The following is a 15,544-nucleotide window of genomic DNA, read 5'->3' as shown; positions in this document are numbered from 1 at the left end:
GATCACTGTATGGAAAAAGCTTAAGTTACCCAACAAAATAAGACAGAGTATAGAAAAGAGTTTTAATAGAAATTTCAAGAGTTATTTTAGTTAGATAGTTTTTATCAGTATTTCGCAGCCTTAGAGAAGAATCTGTTGAGTGTGTGAAGCCTGCTATAAATGGTATGGAAAACTTTCTGAATTCTTCCTTGGTCAAAAGGCTGTAAAAAAAAAAGGGGGGGGGGAGTATAAATGTTTCATAAATGCCAGCATTTATGAATTCTGTTCAAACTTCCAAATGAATAATTTGTTATTCTCCTAGAAAACTCAATGAACCACACCCCTAACTAATGTGTTTTTGTAATATATTGTTTTCATATGTAAGACTGTGGTACTCTGACAAAACTCAAAATATAGTAGCAAATTTTATGCTTCTATTATATTATCAGGATAATGGTATGCCTATATATGTAGACATTATATTTATTTGGTTCTTATACTTGACTGGTTGATTTAACTAGCTTCCCAGGTAGAATTTTTTTGTTAAACATAGCTTCTGTTTTCAAAAGAAAATAGCAAAGCTGAAACTAAATTATTTTCCCAGCTAGAAAAGAGAAAGAAACAGAAGCTATATGTATAATTTAAGCTACTGTATTGCTTCAAATTAAAATCTGGGTATTAATTTAGGTACATTAATTATGTATGACTTTAATCTTCACTAGATTATAATGCCATACAGAACCCATGTATTTATACAATTAAATATTTATGAAAACATTACAGTCCTTTCTCCATATAAATACTTTAAATATTTTGCCCTTCAGGATTTTCTCTCCATGGAGCTATATAATTTTTTAAATCACAAAATTAAATCAGAATTTTTACTCATTCACAAAAAGTTTGCAGAGATGAAAATTACATATTAGAGAATTAACTAGAAAACAGGATAAAAATAATAGCAGGAGTATAGTTGGTCCCAAATGAGATTCCTTGGACTATCTTACTATAATCATCTTTAAAAATCTGTAGAATTTAGTCCAAGCTCTCTTGGACCTAATGCAAAGGGCTTTCATTACTGAAGTCCTGTTATGAACTGGAAAGCTCCTCAAGAGCACTAACATTTGCCTTTTACCTTAATATTAAACTTTTTTTGAACTATTACAAGACAAACATTTTAACAATGGTCTTTTAATGTAAACTACTGTGTCTTTTAGTTGTGGTTTCTTGAAAATATAGTGTATTTCAAATGTAAGCATCAGAAAGATAAAAGGTGTTTTTTAAAAAATAAAAGCAGTGTTTTGTTGTTGTTGTTGTTGTTTTAAATGAGTCCTTGGATAAATGAACAGTCTCACAATTAGCAGCCAGGCAGGTTTGAAAGATTAATATATTTTAATCAAACTCTCTAATTTTTTTTGAAGGTAGAAGCACATTTTCAAGACCTTTTTACAAAGTTATTAAAAATATCCAGGCTGACTATGGTGTTTTAACACAAGGTAAAATTTCATACCTTTACTAATTTTTTTGAGAAAGTAGATAAATGTTTTAGTTATTTTGATGAAACCCATTAAAACATAATAGATGGAACCCTTCTAAAGAATAAAATCAAAGACCACCACAGAAAGTTTATTTTTCATTTAAAATTCCTATATACATTGATTAAAAATGGTAGGCCTTTATTGATTTGTAAATAATATCTAGAAAATAACAAAACAGGACTTTGTTCATCCAGGATATTTTAGTAGTGTTAGGAAAGGTCAGTTTCATATCGAAAAGTTAGTAAATGTGAAGCCACTGTGAAAGCTTGCAAAGCATGCAACGAGGAAGGGCATGAGGACAGAAAACAGCTTCTGGCACCAGCTTCAGAATGTGGAGGTGGTTAATTCATAGCCCACATTGATTCCCTTTTTTCTGATTTAGTCCCTAAGCCAATCACATACAAAGAATAGAGAAATTATAATGAACTAAATTGAGATATAGAAAAAATACCAAACAAAGAAAATAGAAAGAAAAGAAAAAAACACCAAGGGTATGGAAATTCAGCTTCCTGAAGTAATTTCTATTTTGAACATTTGTTCATCTGTCAGATGAAATATGGTTATTGGAGGGGCCTCAACCATAAGAATTTTCATTCTCCTCAGAAGTACTTCAATTATTTTCCCCTGAGAATATTGCTAATAAAGAATTACAATTAATTTTCAGTACACTGTGCTTATTATGAATGTTGTAGTTTTATTTCATCTGGCCATATGATAAATATGACTGTATCGTCTTGTAAAAATGGCCTTCTGAAGTTAAAAAAATATTAATTAGAGTCAAAATATAATAGAATGCAGTGGAACAGCTTTTATCAGTAATGATATTATAAACAATATTTAGCAGGTTTATGATTACTATCTGGGAAAGAGAAGGAAAAAAGGCAGATTGTTTCCTACTTAAAACAGTAGGCTGGAGGAAGGTAGTTATGCTACCTTGTTTCCTGAAGCAATAAGAAAAGAATTGACCTATATGAGTAGTATGTGAGAAAACTTGGATTTTATACAGAAAATTTCAAGTAAGCCTACATACAAGGGATGATTTATATCTTGTAATACATGGTAGCAAGAAGAATAATTCCTGGCAAGGAATTATTTCAGAACTGAACACAATAAAAGATTGTTATTTTGTGCCTTGCAATCCAGTTTTTCTGGGGGAAAACAAGGGCACTGATAGAGAAACTAGTTCAGTTAATCTTGGGCTGCTGTTGTTGCTGCTCTGTTCTTAAGCTATATGACGTAGTTTTTCAAAGGATGGAGGACTGAAGCAAGGCAGGTGATATCTACAAACCAGGACTGCATCCTATCATTTATAAAAGCCCTTCTTAAAGACTAATGCCCATTTGTTGAAAGTTAACACTTTTAGAGAGCCAGTTACTAAAGATTTATAGCTCTTGAGAGCTATAACAAAAACAAAAATTTACAATGCAAGGTTGGATCATGGACCACTTGGACCCATTGTTCCTATCCCCCAGGGCCACAGGAGTAATATGGGAGACACCAGGCTAAAATGTGACTAGAGAAAATGTATTATTTCTATAGCATAGTGGTAAGAACACTGGCTTTAATATCTGATATCTGGAAAATCAAGTTCTAAAGATCTCATATCCTTCCTGTAACTGTTGGACAAGATGCTCCCTTAGGCATCTATTACCTCATACTCATAGGTATCTTCTAACCATAATGTTGGGAAGCTTAGCAACTTTTTCTACGGTGAAGGGTGCTGTTAAGTATTATAAATGTAAAAACACAAATATTTTAACATACAAAGAAGACAAGGGAGAAGTTCTATTACCACCTTGGTAAATAAATTTGGTAAACATATAGGATCATGATTCTAAAATTGGAAAGGATCCTAAGCCTTCTAAATAAATCCTGTTATTTTACAGATCAACACACTGAGACCTAAGGAGGTAAGATAATTTGTTGTAGGTCATTCAGCTAATAACTGTAAGATGTGGAATTTGAACTTAGGTTCTCTGACTCTTACAATGCGCTTTCTATTATATCGCACTGTTTTCTGAAACAGCCACACACTTCTGGGGCAGCTAGATGGGGCAGTGGATAGAACCCTAGCTCTGGTCCTGGAGTCAGGAGGACTGAATTCAAATCTAACTTCAGACACTTAACACTTACTAGTTATGTGTTCCTGGGTAAGTCCTTAACCCCAATTGTCACACCAAAAAAAAAAGAAAAAGGAAAAGAAAGGAGAGGAGAGGGGAAAGGAATGGAATGGGCAAAAGAGTGGAGAGGATAGGAGAAGACAGAAGAGGAGAAGAAAAGAAGAGAGGACCGAAGAGAAGAGAGGAGAAGAGGTGGAAGGAAGAGGAGAGAGTAAAGAGGAAAGGAAAGGGGAAAAGGAAGAGGGAAGGGGAAAGGGAAAGGAAAAGAAAGAAAAGGAAAGGAAAAAGGAAAAAGAAATGAAAGAGAAAAAGAAAAGAAAAAGAAGCTATGTATTTCTTTCAAAACTGCTATTAACCAATGCTCAAAGTATCTTCTTCATAAAGTTTCTTTGGTACTTTAGTACTTTATTTTTGTATCTCATTGGTGGCAAATTCTCATGCTCAAGATCTGGGGAAAGTAGGGGTTCAATATAAAGAAACATCAAAATGGCAACTAGAACCATATCTAACACACATATATGTGATCAAGCTAGGCAGTATAGACTGGGGCCAAAAATGGGATATGCTTTCATAAAAAGAGATGAATTTTCTTATGTGGATTAGCAGACATTTTTTTCCCAAAGAGTCAGTCCAAAAAGCCCTATGAACAACATATTACCACCCAAGATCTGAAAGGGGGTAATATTCATTTGATGTACAAATTCTGATATACTTTTTAGAAAGCAATAGCTCATTACCTTTTCATTAATTAAAGGATCATCATAGGACACCATAAACTTAGAGTGAGAAGGACTCTTGGAGGAAAATCAATCCAGTTCCCTTATTTTACAGACAGGAAAACTGAGGCCCAGAGAGATTAGCTGATTTGCTCAAGACCAAACAAAGGACAGCTAGAAAGTATCTAAGGAAAGATTTGAGCATAAGTCTTTTGGATTCCAAATCTAGCATTGCATCTGGTTATCCCTGTTTTTTTCTCCAAAGTCCCCATAATAATCTATAATGAATTTGGAAGGGATCAGATAGAATTATAATTTTCTTTTAACTTCACATATTTTCCAGAAAGTAGAATTTTCTTAATATATTCCAAAGTATTAAGAAGTCCATATGTGATAAATGATTAGGAAGAATTAAGATAAACAGCAATTAAAATAATCTAATTTAAACCAAGAGTGTGTAAGTATGTTGCATTTCTCTTTTTAAAAGAAACATAAAGTTATCATAAAGAAGTAAACAGTGAAACTTAAGTATTTAAAGACATTAATACCACTTCTTCTCCAAATAAATTATGCAGAATTGACCTCAGAGTTTGGAAAAACTGAGTTCACACTTTGCCTTTAACACAAGCTTGGGATCTTGGACAAATCTCATAACTCTCATTTCCCCCATGTAACTTTTTAATACTATTATTTGTTGATCTGCATCAGTAAAAAGAATTTCCTTATCATAAGATCCCTAAAGTGAATACATTAAAGGCTTCAATTAAAGATAAATAAATAAAAAAAGAATTATTTAAATTTCTAAACAAGTCTAGTTGGTACTTTCTAATCGGTAATAGTGGAAAGTGCCATGATAATCCACTTTTAGAATTCAAAGAAATGAGAATATATTAATTTAAGGTATCTTACTAAAATTCAAGGCTTACAAAATAAATGTGTTAAAGGAAAACTTTTCATTTTTCCTGCTGTTTCAAGTGACCCAAACAAGCATCTCTGTGTGCTTTATTTTTAGATCTCTATTTTTAAAGAAAAGAAAGTTTATGAGAATGCTAGATTTTATTTGGCAAGATGAATTACCATATCCTTGAAACTTCAAGGAATAAAAGAAGAAAAAATAAGAAAGGGAAAAGGAAAGAAAGAAAAAATATCACAAATGTCAACTGAAATCAAAAAGGAAAGATTTCAAGACATTGTAAAGGAAGTTGAAGCAACTGAGAGACCAATTGTACAGGACAGAAAACATTCTCAGGAGAGGTTGCAATATTTCAATCCCTTTACCTGATGCTGTTACCAGGAGGCTGTCTGAGGCACATGGTCTACAGGATGAGGCACTAACGGGGTTTATGGAGGAACTACAGGCAATGGTGGTGGGAATGACAAGGGGATTTTCTGAACATGCAGGTTGGCTCAGTCCAGGGGTTTCGGAAGGCCAGGCACCCACCTGAGAAGTGGCCATGGCTGAAATGGCACAGCCTGCAGGTGCCACAGTTAAATCTATGGTTGGTTTTGGTGGCAGCTGAGGGGAGGGTGATTTAGAGAGGTTTTCCTCATTTATTACCCTAATTCCTTGTGGTGAACTGGAAGGAGATGAAGCTGTGGTTTTGTTATCAACTTTGGCCCCTGAATTAGAGGATCTGCTGCTATCCATAATAACTTTGATCTGAGGGTGTGGTGGTGAAGGAGTTTGGGAAAGCCCTGGCTTTTTTGGAGGGATAGGAGGAGGATTTCCTCGGTCAACTCTTGGTACATTGGGAGTCTTTAAACTCATTCTACCAACAGGGGGACAGGTGCCAGCTTCTACTGGATGGGGTGCTCCAGGTCTCACTGGAGTCCCTGCTTGAGGGCTTGTAAATCTTGACAGTGCTTGGGTTACAGTATTCCGGGCTAGCTGTTTGGCTACTAGGTTGTCACGACTCGTGGGAGAGACATCTCTTGATGGAGGGCTTTGGGTAGTATTTCCATTTTGGTCCTGGTCATTGGCATTGCCCTGAAATCTAAATCTAGCTGCTTGGACACGTGGGTTTGGACCTGGATGCAAAGATGCATTGGCACATGGTGAATGTGAACTGTGCATAGATGAAGCTAGTGAATAGTTCTGAGAAGCTATGCTTGGTGCTGGAGAGGTGGAAGGGGCAGCATTACTGGGAAGTGGGGATGTGCTACTTGGTAAAACTGGTGTTGAGCCAGTACTTGGTCCATTTTCCTCGATTCTGTTTGTACTCGGAGATGGGATAGTAGGTGTAAGGGGAGCAATCAAATCACTGTAGGAAGACTGCCTGTCAATAACTGGCTTTACAAAAGTGGCATTGGTGCAAGCGCTCCCTTTTGCACTGCCAGAAACGAGAGGACTTGCTGTTGAAGGCTTTATGGGTACAGTCAAAGGCAACTTCTTAACATGGTCAGTACTATCCACCACTGTGTCGGTTTGGCAAGCAACCGACCTTGATGTAGGTCCTTCTGTTCCCACAGATATAGAAACCAAACGTTTGTCTTTTGTCTTGCGGGGAAGAGAAAGGCTCGGTTTGCTGTCATTCCCCCTCTTCAGTTGCTCGATCATTTTTTTCATCTTGTCTATCTCTTCTTTGAGGTCAGTCGTGTGTGCTTCCTCTCTGTTAAGCTTGGCCCGGAGTTGCTCCCTCTCTGTGTCAAATTCAGAGAGTTGTTTCTCCATCTGTGCTTCCATCTCGGCACTTCTTTGTTTCTCCAGAGAAAGTGCTTCCTCTAATTGATTTGTCTTTTTCTTTTCCTCTTCAAGACTGGCCATGACTTCTTCCAGCTTCTGGGCTTCTTCTATGATTTTTCCAGATAACTGTTTGCATTCCTTGACCAGCATTAAGACTACATGCTTATTTTTGCCACGTTCATCCTCAAGGCGAGCAGATAACTTTTTGTGCTCCTGCTCCAGGGTCTGTAATTGCAGCTTTTCCATTTCCAGCTGAAAGAGAATGAAAAGGAGATTTTTAATTAAGGTATAGGAAACTGTACAGAATGTATAGGAAGGACTACATACTAGTATATGTGTGTATTGTATCTGAATAATTATTTTGGTTTCTGGTATCCTGGAGAATTGTGGGGGTTTTTGCCATTGGAGTGACTCCTGAAAAAATTACAAGATTAATTTGCAACTTCAAAACAAAAAATTGAGGTCAGGAATGTATTTCCCAATCCTAATTTAAGTGACTATCTGCATATGATTTTTCTGTCTTACTTTAACATAACTGACATTGTCTAACTGTTCATTTTCGACTACAGAATATTCTCAATATAGATGTAGGCTGTTTCACTGTATTAGCATGTATGCATGCAAACAAATAACTGATTCAAAGGCAAACATTTTAAGTAAAACTGATTAAACAAATATAAAAAAGTTTCTTTGTTAACTATACATATATATGTTCTAAATGTATATATGATGTGTATTCTATAGCCATCTGTAGAGGAAAATATTGATATGGAAAATGTGGAACAATTTATTCAGCTGGTTAAGAGTGTAGCTCTATGATTAACAACAGCAAAAATAAAGAAGCTTTCAGATTTCCATAGCTTTAGATTTTTTACATTTTAAATGTCAATAATTTTTTAAAAATTTTTACAATTTAAAATTGTAAATTATTTTTTAAAATTTACAAAGCATTTTCTTCACAACATCCCCTATAAGAAAGTGGCATGAATATTATTATCCCATTTTATGGATGAGGAAACACACTCGGAGAGATCTTTTTGATTCACACATTGTCACATAACAAGGAAACAAAATCTGGGACAAAAACTCAGATTTTCTGAAATGGTGTGTTCTTTCCACCACACTATAAATCAAAGTTAGGTATATGGTAATTGACTGATAATTCAACCACAAGGAGTACTGGATTTACTCAAAAGTAGTGATTAATGGTTTCATGTCAAATTATTCTTGGGGGACAAGTCCTCAGTGGATTCATCAGCAATTTATGCTTGACACTGTGCAGTTTTAAACTTTTCATCAATTACCTGGATAAAAATATAAATGGCATGCTTATCAAATGTCTACAAACAACAGAAAATTAGGAGAGACAGCTGACAATCAGAAGAACAAAATCTGGACACAAAAAGATCACTGAGCTAGATCTTAAATAGGGACAAATATAAAGCATTGAATTAACTACATTTAAACTTGAGTTTTAAAACTAAACTATAATATAAGATGGGAGGAGACATGGCTTGCTTGATACATCTGTTAAAAAAAAAAAAAGCTGGGTGAAGTGAGAAAGGGAACAAGATTATTGAATTTATGTCTTAACTTAGTGAGTCAACAGACAGTCAATTTGATAAATTTAGTTCAACTCAAAAGTCACCTGTCTGTTGTTCCTGTTTAGTTGTTATTCAGCTGTATCTACTTCTTCCTGATCCCTTTGGGGGTTTCTTAGCAAGAAAAATTGAAATGGTTTGCCATTTCTTTCTCCAGATTATTTTATAGATGTGAAAACTGAAGCAAACAGGGTGAAGTAAGTTGCCCAAAATTATATGGCTAATAAGCATCTGAGAAGAGATTTGAACTCATAAAAATGAGTCTTCCTGACTCCAGGCTCAACCTTAAGCCAGGGATTTTACAAGCCACATATAAATATAATCTTCCTTATCTTTAAAAAAAAAAAAAAAAAAAAAAAAAAGCAGGAATTGCCCAGCACATTGAAAGGAGACCTTCATGGAAAACTCATGGAAAAATATTTCTACAGTATATATAAAGAATAAATTACATATTTTTAAATTATTGTGTAAAAACAAGCATTCTGATTTGAAAACTATTTGGAAAGAGAGAGGAGGGAAGGGAGAAAAGCAGACAGTATATTTGCAGAACAGTGCTGATAATCAATTTTGCCTTTTTAATTTTGACAAGGTAGCTAATTTCCTGCAAGTTTGTCTACCATAGTGCTATGTATATATTAGTCCTTTAAGACATTCTCCAATTTCACCATTTCTAGCACTGTTTTTTTTAATGTGTATGCATTTTTTTCCTGAATACAAAATGCCACCATTTTAAGATATTATTTATATTTAGCCTAATTAATGAAGGCCAATTTTCCTGGTATTTAAGGAGCTGATCCCTTTATAAGCACCTTAGGACAGTTTTAATATATATGAACTCTTCCAAGTTTCTAATTGTTAATCTGAATACAGAAAAATGAAAAAAAAAAAACAGTCAAAAACTTTGCATCATTGCAGCACTGAGCAAACATTTAAAGGAACAGCTTGGTTTGTGAAGTAGAAAGAAGGATGTATTATTCATGGTTTCTTTTCACTTTTTTTAGCATTAAAGTTACAGAATTATATAGAAAAAAGACAAGGCTGGGAGAGTAGAGCAGAGCTGTAGTCCTGGTTCAAACATTAATTAGCTACATAAATTAGACAAGTGAATTTGATCCTTTGGGCTTTGGTTCCCTCTTCTATTAAATGATGAGATTGGCCTAATTCAAATCAAAGATTCTTAAATTGTGGGTTGCAACCTGTATGGGTTCTCTTAATTGAATATAGGGATCACAAAATTATGATTTGTTATCAGCAAATGTTTGATTTGTATGCCTATTTTATATACCTATGTCTCCAGGGTCATGTAAAAATTCCTCAGAAAAAAAAAGGGGTCACAAGTGAAAAAAGTTTAAGAAGTTCTTGCCTGGTGTTACTACTGGGCTTATATCCCAAAGAGATCTTAAAGAAGGGAAAGGGACCTGTATGTGCAAGAATGTTTGTGGCAGCCCTTTTTATAGTGGCTAGAAACTGGAAAATGAATGGATGCCCATCAATTGGAGAATGGTTGGGTAAATTATGGTATATGAATGCTATGGAATATTATTGTTCTGTAAGAAATGACCAGTAGGATGATTTCAGAAAGGCCTGGAGAGACTTACATGAACTGATGCTGAGTGAAAAGAGCAGGACCAGGAGATCATTATATACTTCAACAACAATACTATATGATGATCAATTCTGATGAACGTGGCCCTCTTCAACAATGAGATGAATCAGATCAGTTCCAATAGAGCAGTAATGAACTGAACCAGCTACACCCAGTGAAAGAACTCTGGGAGATGACTATGAACCACAACATAGAATTCCCAATCCCTCTATTTTTGTCCATCTGCATTTTTTATTTCCTTCACAGGCTAATTGTACACTATTTCAAAAGCCGATTCTTTTTGTACAGCAAATGCATTGTATTTAATTTATACCCTAACATATTTAACATGTATTGGTCAACCTGCCATCTGGGGGAGGGGGGGAAGGAGGAGAAAAATTAGAACAAAAGGTTTGGCAATTGTCAATGCTATAAAATTACCCATGCACATATCTGGTAAATAAAAACTATATATATATACATATATATATATATGTAAAAGTTCTTGCCTGGATAATCAATAAGATTTCCTCCAATTCTCAAAGTCCATGACTTTGACTGTTAAGATCCTCCCTACCTTTGACATTCAATGATTTTATGAACAGTTATTTCATCTTTCCTAGAAATAATCAATCAGCACTCAAGACACCCAACATGTATTAAGTGCCTATTATGTACAAAGAACCCTGTTGGCACTGAGTGTATCAAAATCAAAATGTCATGCAGTTCCTACCTGCAAATAACTTGAATTCAGGGGTGGGGAGGAGGTGAGATCCCAGAAGACAAGTAGCAGGACAAAGGCACAATAAACTAAATAAAGGAAGGGAGCACAGGAGACAAAAGATCCAAGTGCTCTCATTTCACAAGATTAGAACATTTTTTTTTGTAATGTTCAGGTAAAATATTAGAAGATTATCTACATTTGCATCAAATCAAATAATTTCAGTATAATGTTTGTGTACATTCTCTGAATGATGTTTAAAAGGAACAATTTTCCCATTCATTCAATACATTTTTTCTCATCTCAAGTCAGGAGATTTTATTTCAATTCAACAAGCACAATTGATGGTGACAATGATAACAACTATGATCTTAACAACTAGCATTTAAAGAACATTTCTAAATTTGCAAAATGATTAACAAATAGTATCTCTCTTGATCCTCACAATCACCCTAGAAGGTCAATGCTATTATTCTTATTTTCAATTGAAGTGACTAAGACAGTTTTTTTTTTTTAAGTGACTTGCCATGGGTAACATAACTAGTAAATCTGAGGACAGATCTGAATTCATGTATTCCTTATTTCAGATCTAGTAGTCTCTCCACTAATTAGATTAGCAGTTCATCCACTATCCATTATGTGCAAAATGAAAGGCAGTGTAGCATAATCAATAGAGAGCTGGCCTCAGACCTGGGTTCTATGGGTGTGGGTTCCAGTTTTATCTTTCCTATATGCTGAATGTGTGACCCTAAGAAAGTCATTTAATTTTTTTTCAATGTCCAGGTAAAAACCAGTAAGATTTTAAATTATGGAGAAAGTGCAAATCTATATTGGCAGAGGGTATGATATTTATCTTTACACTGTAATAATCACAGGTCTAATTTTTAAAAAATGTGTAAAGCACTTTGGACACTGGGTATATAAAAACACAAAGGAGAACACTGCTGGAATATAGCAATGAATAAAACATGGTCAGTATTCTCCAGGGGTATTAAAATCTAGTTGAGAGAATGAAACACAAACTCAAGTACAGATTGGAGCAGTACAATGCGGTAAGTCAGTAAGAATTCAATCCTATATTTGAGGGAGATGGTAAAGGGGATTTTAGAAGAACTACCTAGGCTTTTTTATGTGCTTACTATCTATTTTCAAAGAGCCAGAACTATTGAGCTTGATATGGATTACTGCTAACAGCTCTACCTCATGATAGTATCTTTTTTGCATAGTTTGTGCTATCTAGCAGATCTATCAAATAAGCATTCTGTGGGATAAATGAAGCCTTCCACACTCCAAAATATAATGTGAACCAGATTAAAATGTAATTGGAAAATATTTAACAAAATTAAAAATATAGTAGAACATAAAAATCATTATTAATTCAATATATGGCATGCAGGAATCCTTATATAGATTAATGGCCCCAATTTCTATTTGAATTTGATACTACTACTAAAAAAGTACTTTGAAAAAACTTTCACTATAAAAGGATACTTGAAGGAAGAGAGGGAGCAAGAAAAGTGATAACATTGACAATGGGAAGCACTGGTTTTTTAAATATGCAGGGAAAAAAATTCTTTCATATATATGCAGAATGTCATTAAGTATGGTTATAATGAGATTACAGCTTGGACATACAACTGCCTGTGAAGTCAGGTCAAATCAACAAACATTTATTAAGCACCTACTTTATGCCATTTATGTATAGAACTGGAGATAAAAAGGCAAAAGCAAAACAAAACAAAAACAGGGACTATTTTCAGGGATTCTCAAGCAATTCACTTCAACAGGAGAGACAACATACCAAAATTACATACGGACAAAGTGCACACATATACATACAGACAAGATACACAAATACACAAGATACATTGAAAAGTATCTCAGAAAGAAGATACTAGCATTAAGGAGGATAGGGAGGAAAGGGTTCTTTTAGAAAATGAAATATTAACTAGGATTTGAAGGAAATTGAGAAGGAATTAAAAACTGCTTTTGTTATATTTATTGTTAATGTCTCACTGATATATGTGTAGCCACAACCACTTCTATGTAGTGGTTTGAGGTGGGTTTTATTTTTTGCAGTATGGGCCTTCACAAAAGAAAGATATTTTGCAGAAGGATTTGAGAGAATAATTGTTAAGTCGGTTGGAAGGGACCAAGTGGGTGGTTGTTTCAAGAATAGCTCACAAAGCTAAAGTGGGAGAAATGAATGAAGAGGAACACTGAACACGTGCTGTTGCAAATCCAGGAAAGAAAACTACGTAGGTGGATATATAGCAGCAAATGTAAAGCCAATTAATTTCAACTCAATGTGGAATACAAAGGAGAAGTCACAAACAAACTAAAGAATGTGAAATGATGTGGCCATTAATAGACTAGAAAAACATGACAAATACTCATAAAAGCAAGTCATAACTGTAAAAGATTCTTAATAATTACACAAACTCATTTTATTATTCACATGTATTTTATGTTATAACTATGGTTCTTTCTTGCTGTCCAACAATTTCCCCGTAGTCTGCATAAGTACTGTGGCCAATCTGGTCAAAGTTCTGCATTCCCAGGCTTCCTACTGCTATTATTGAGGAATTTCAGGGATGGAAAGGAAAGATACAGAAGAAAGGATCAGGAGGAGGTAGAAAAAAACTGTTCTTTCTTCATTTACATAGCATATGTCACTGTTTAGAACTATAAGCTAATGTCTCTGCTGCACCCTCAAAGGAACGATCCTCAATTTTAGAAAGTCTGATTTATAACAATGAATTGCACAAAAAAAAAAAAAAATCTTAAGAATGAGCAAAAAACAATTGCAAATGTAAAACATACCACAAATACACAAATACACACACACACATCTCATTGTTACACAAGATTTTATGTCATGCTATTTCTCCATATAAATCTCTATGGTAATCTTTATAAGATGTTTTAAGGTCAATATCATAAGGAGACTACAATGAATCCAAATATAATGGAATAAAACATTTATTTAAACGAAGTGACAAAACATGTTATATAAATAGAAAAAATTGAATCTGTCATGCAAGTGACCTAATTACACAGAGCTATCACTGAGGAAAAAGCTATATTTGATACACTAGGCTATTGTTAGCTCTTTCCTTGCAGAAAAAGAATGCTGGTTTTGGCTTCTTACTTTAAAATATTGCTCTCAAGGCCTTTTACTTTGTATAGGATAAAAAGAAGGCTAGATATTTTTCACATATTTTGGGAAAATACATAGGCCAGTTTTAACTTCAAATTAAAGTAAGAAATATATTAAAGAAGGGGACAAAATGAATGGCAAAGCTTTAGGTTATTGATAACTCCTTAGTTGGTTAAGAGAGACAAAGTTCCCAGGTAATTAAGACTTAATTCATTTCTAAATTGACTGCTGTACAAATTTTAGCACTATACAAAAAAATTGTTACCCTTCTTAGGAATCTCAGCAAAAATGAGTACATGGATGAGAGTTTGAGGTAAATATCCTAGAATTTTAGCAGAAGGATGCAAAGCTTTAGCTAAGAAGATTCTTCATTAGTACATTAAGAGGTCTTTACTGTCATAGTCATTCATTTTGTTACTGGCTACAAGAAGGGAATTAATGTACAATTATGTTTTCCTAATTCAAGCATTCCAGAATAGTAAGGAAAGACTTTATCTAAAACTCAAATAAAAATGAAAATGTATAGGTTAGGTATTTATTTTCAGGGAAAAAATGAGTAGGCAAATTTGGTTGATTTTTTAAAAAGACTCTCCTTTATCCCCATCCAATCAGTTCTTTTCTTATAGCTCTCTCGTTTTCCAGACATTTTATATTCTTTCTCTTTCTCTTGAAAGAATACTTCATTCTTCTTGGTTCTATATCTTCCATCAACATCATCCAAATCAGTCTTCAACTCAATGCAATTTGGTTTCGGTCCCCACCACTACAGAAATTTCTCTCTCCAATGTCACCAATGACCTGATCTCCATCCTCATCTTCTTGGATACTCCTATAATGTTTGTCACAGATCACCACCACTTTCTGCTGGTTATTCTATTTTCCACTGCCTTACTTCTCTCTTGCTTGTCCTTCTACGATGAACCACTACTTAATCTCCTTTGTTGTCAGCCTAAATGTGGGCTCTATCAGGCTCTTCCTCTTTTTGCTATACTTTCTTTTATCCATTTTCAAATAAAATTTCTATTCAGATGACTCCCACATATATGTAAGAAGTCCATTTATTTCCACTTAGCTCAAATTCCCTATCTTTAGTTCTACTAGGGTGCCCTGGTATGACCTCAAACTCAGAAAGTCCAAAACTATACTAAGCATCTCCCTCTCCCTCATCCCCAAATCTGCTGCTTTTGCTAATATCTTTATGTTACTTGAAGGCAGTCTCACTTTTAGTCATGCAAATGTGAAAGTGTCTTCTTCAGTTTTTCATGTCCCTTCCTTTCAATCATGCTCAAACACAATACTTTGGCCCCTCATTACTTTTCTGACTTAGGGGGCTGTGAAAACATCCTATCTGATCTCCTTACCTCAGTCTCTTCAATCTTTATTTCACTTCAATAGATTGGTGATCTTATCAATGTAGGTATGATTTCCCTTAGTACAAGAAAGC

The 15,544-nt window shown here is 34.4% G+C and overlaps 1 protein-coding gene across 5 annotated transcripts in view; it reads right to left on the bottom strand.

Annotated features, from left to right (window-relative positions):
* The window catches only part of CTTNBP2 (cortactin binding protein 2), a 176,604-nt gene that overhangs the window by 79,067 nt on the left and 81,993 nt on the right, over window positions 1-15,544 (bottom strand). For 4 of the 5 annotated variants that reach the window (XM_074268203.1, XM_074268206.1, XM_074268204.1 and 1 more), the window contains exon 4: window positions 5,629-7,285. In XM_074268203.1, the coding sequence (XP_074124304.1) occupies window positions 5,629-7,285 (1,657 nt within the window). Of the gene's footprint in view, window positions 1-5,628; window positions 7,286-15,544 lie in introns of those variants that run through there. The other variant, XM_074268207.1, reaches the window with a different exon arrangement.

Source organism: Sminthopsis crassicaudata, chromosome 5, assembly GCF_048593235.1.
Source record: "Sminthopsis crassicaudata isolate SCR6 chromosome 5, ASM4859323v1, whole genome shotgun sequence".
NCBI classification, from domain to species: domain Eukaryota; kingdom Metazoa; phylum Chordata; class Mammalia; order Dasyuromorphia; family Dasyuridae; genus Sminthopsis; species Sminthopsis crassicaudata.
Note: the sequence above shows the minus strand (reverse complement) of the source record. Positions and strands in the feature narration are given on the sequence as shown.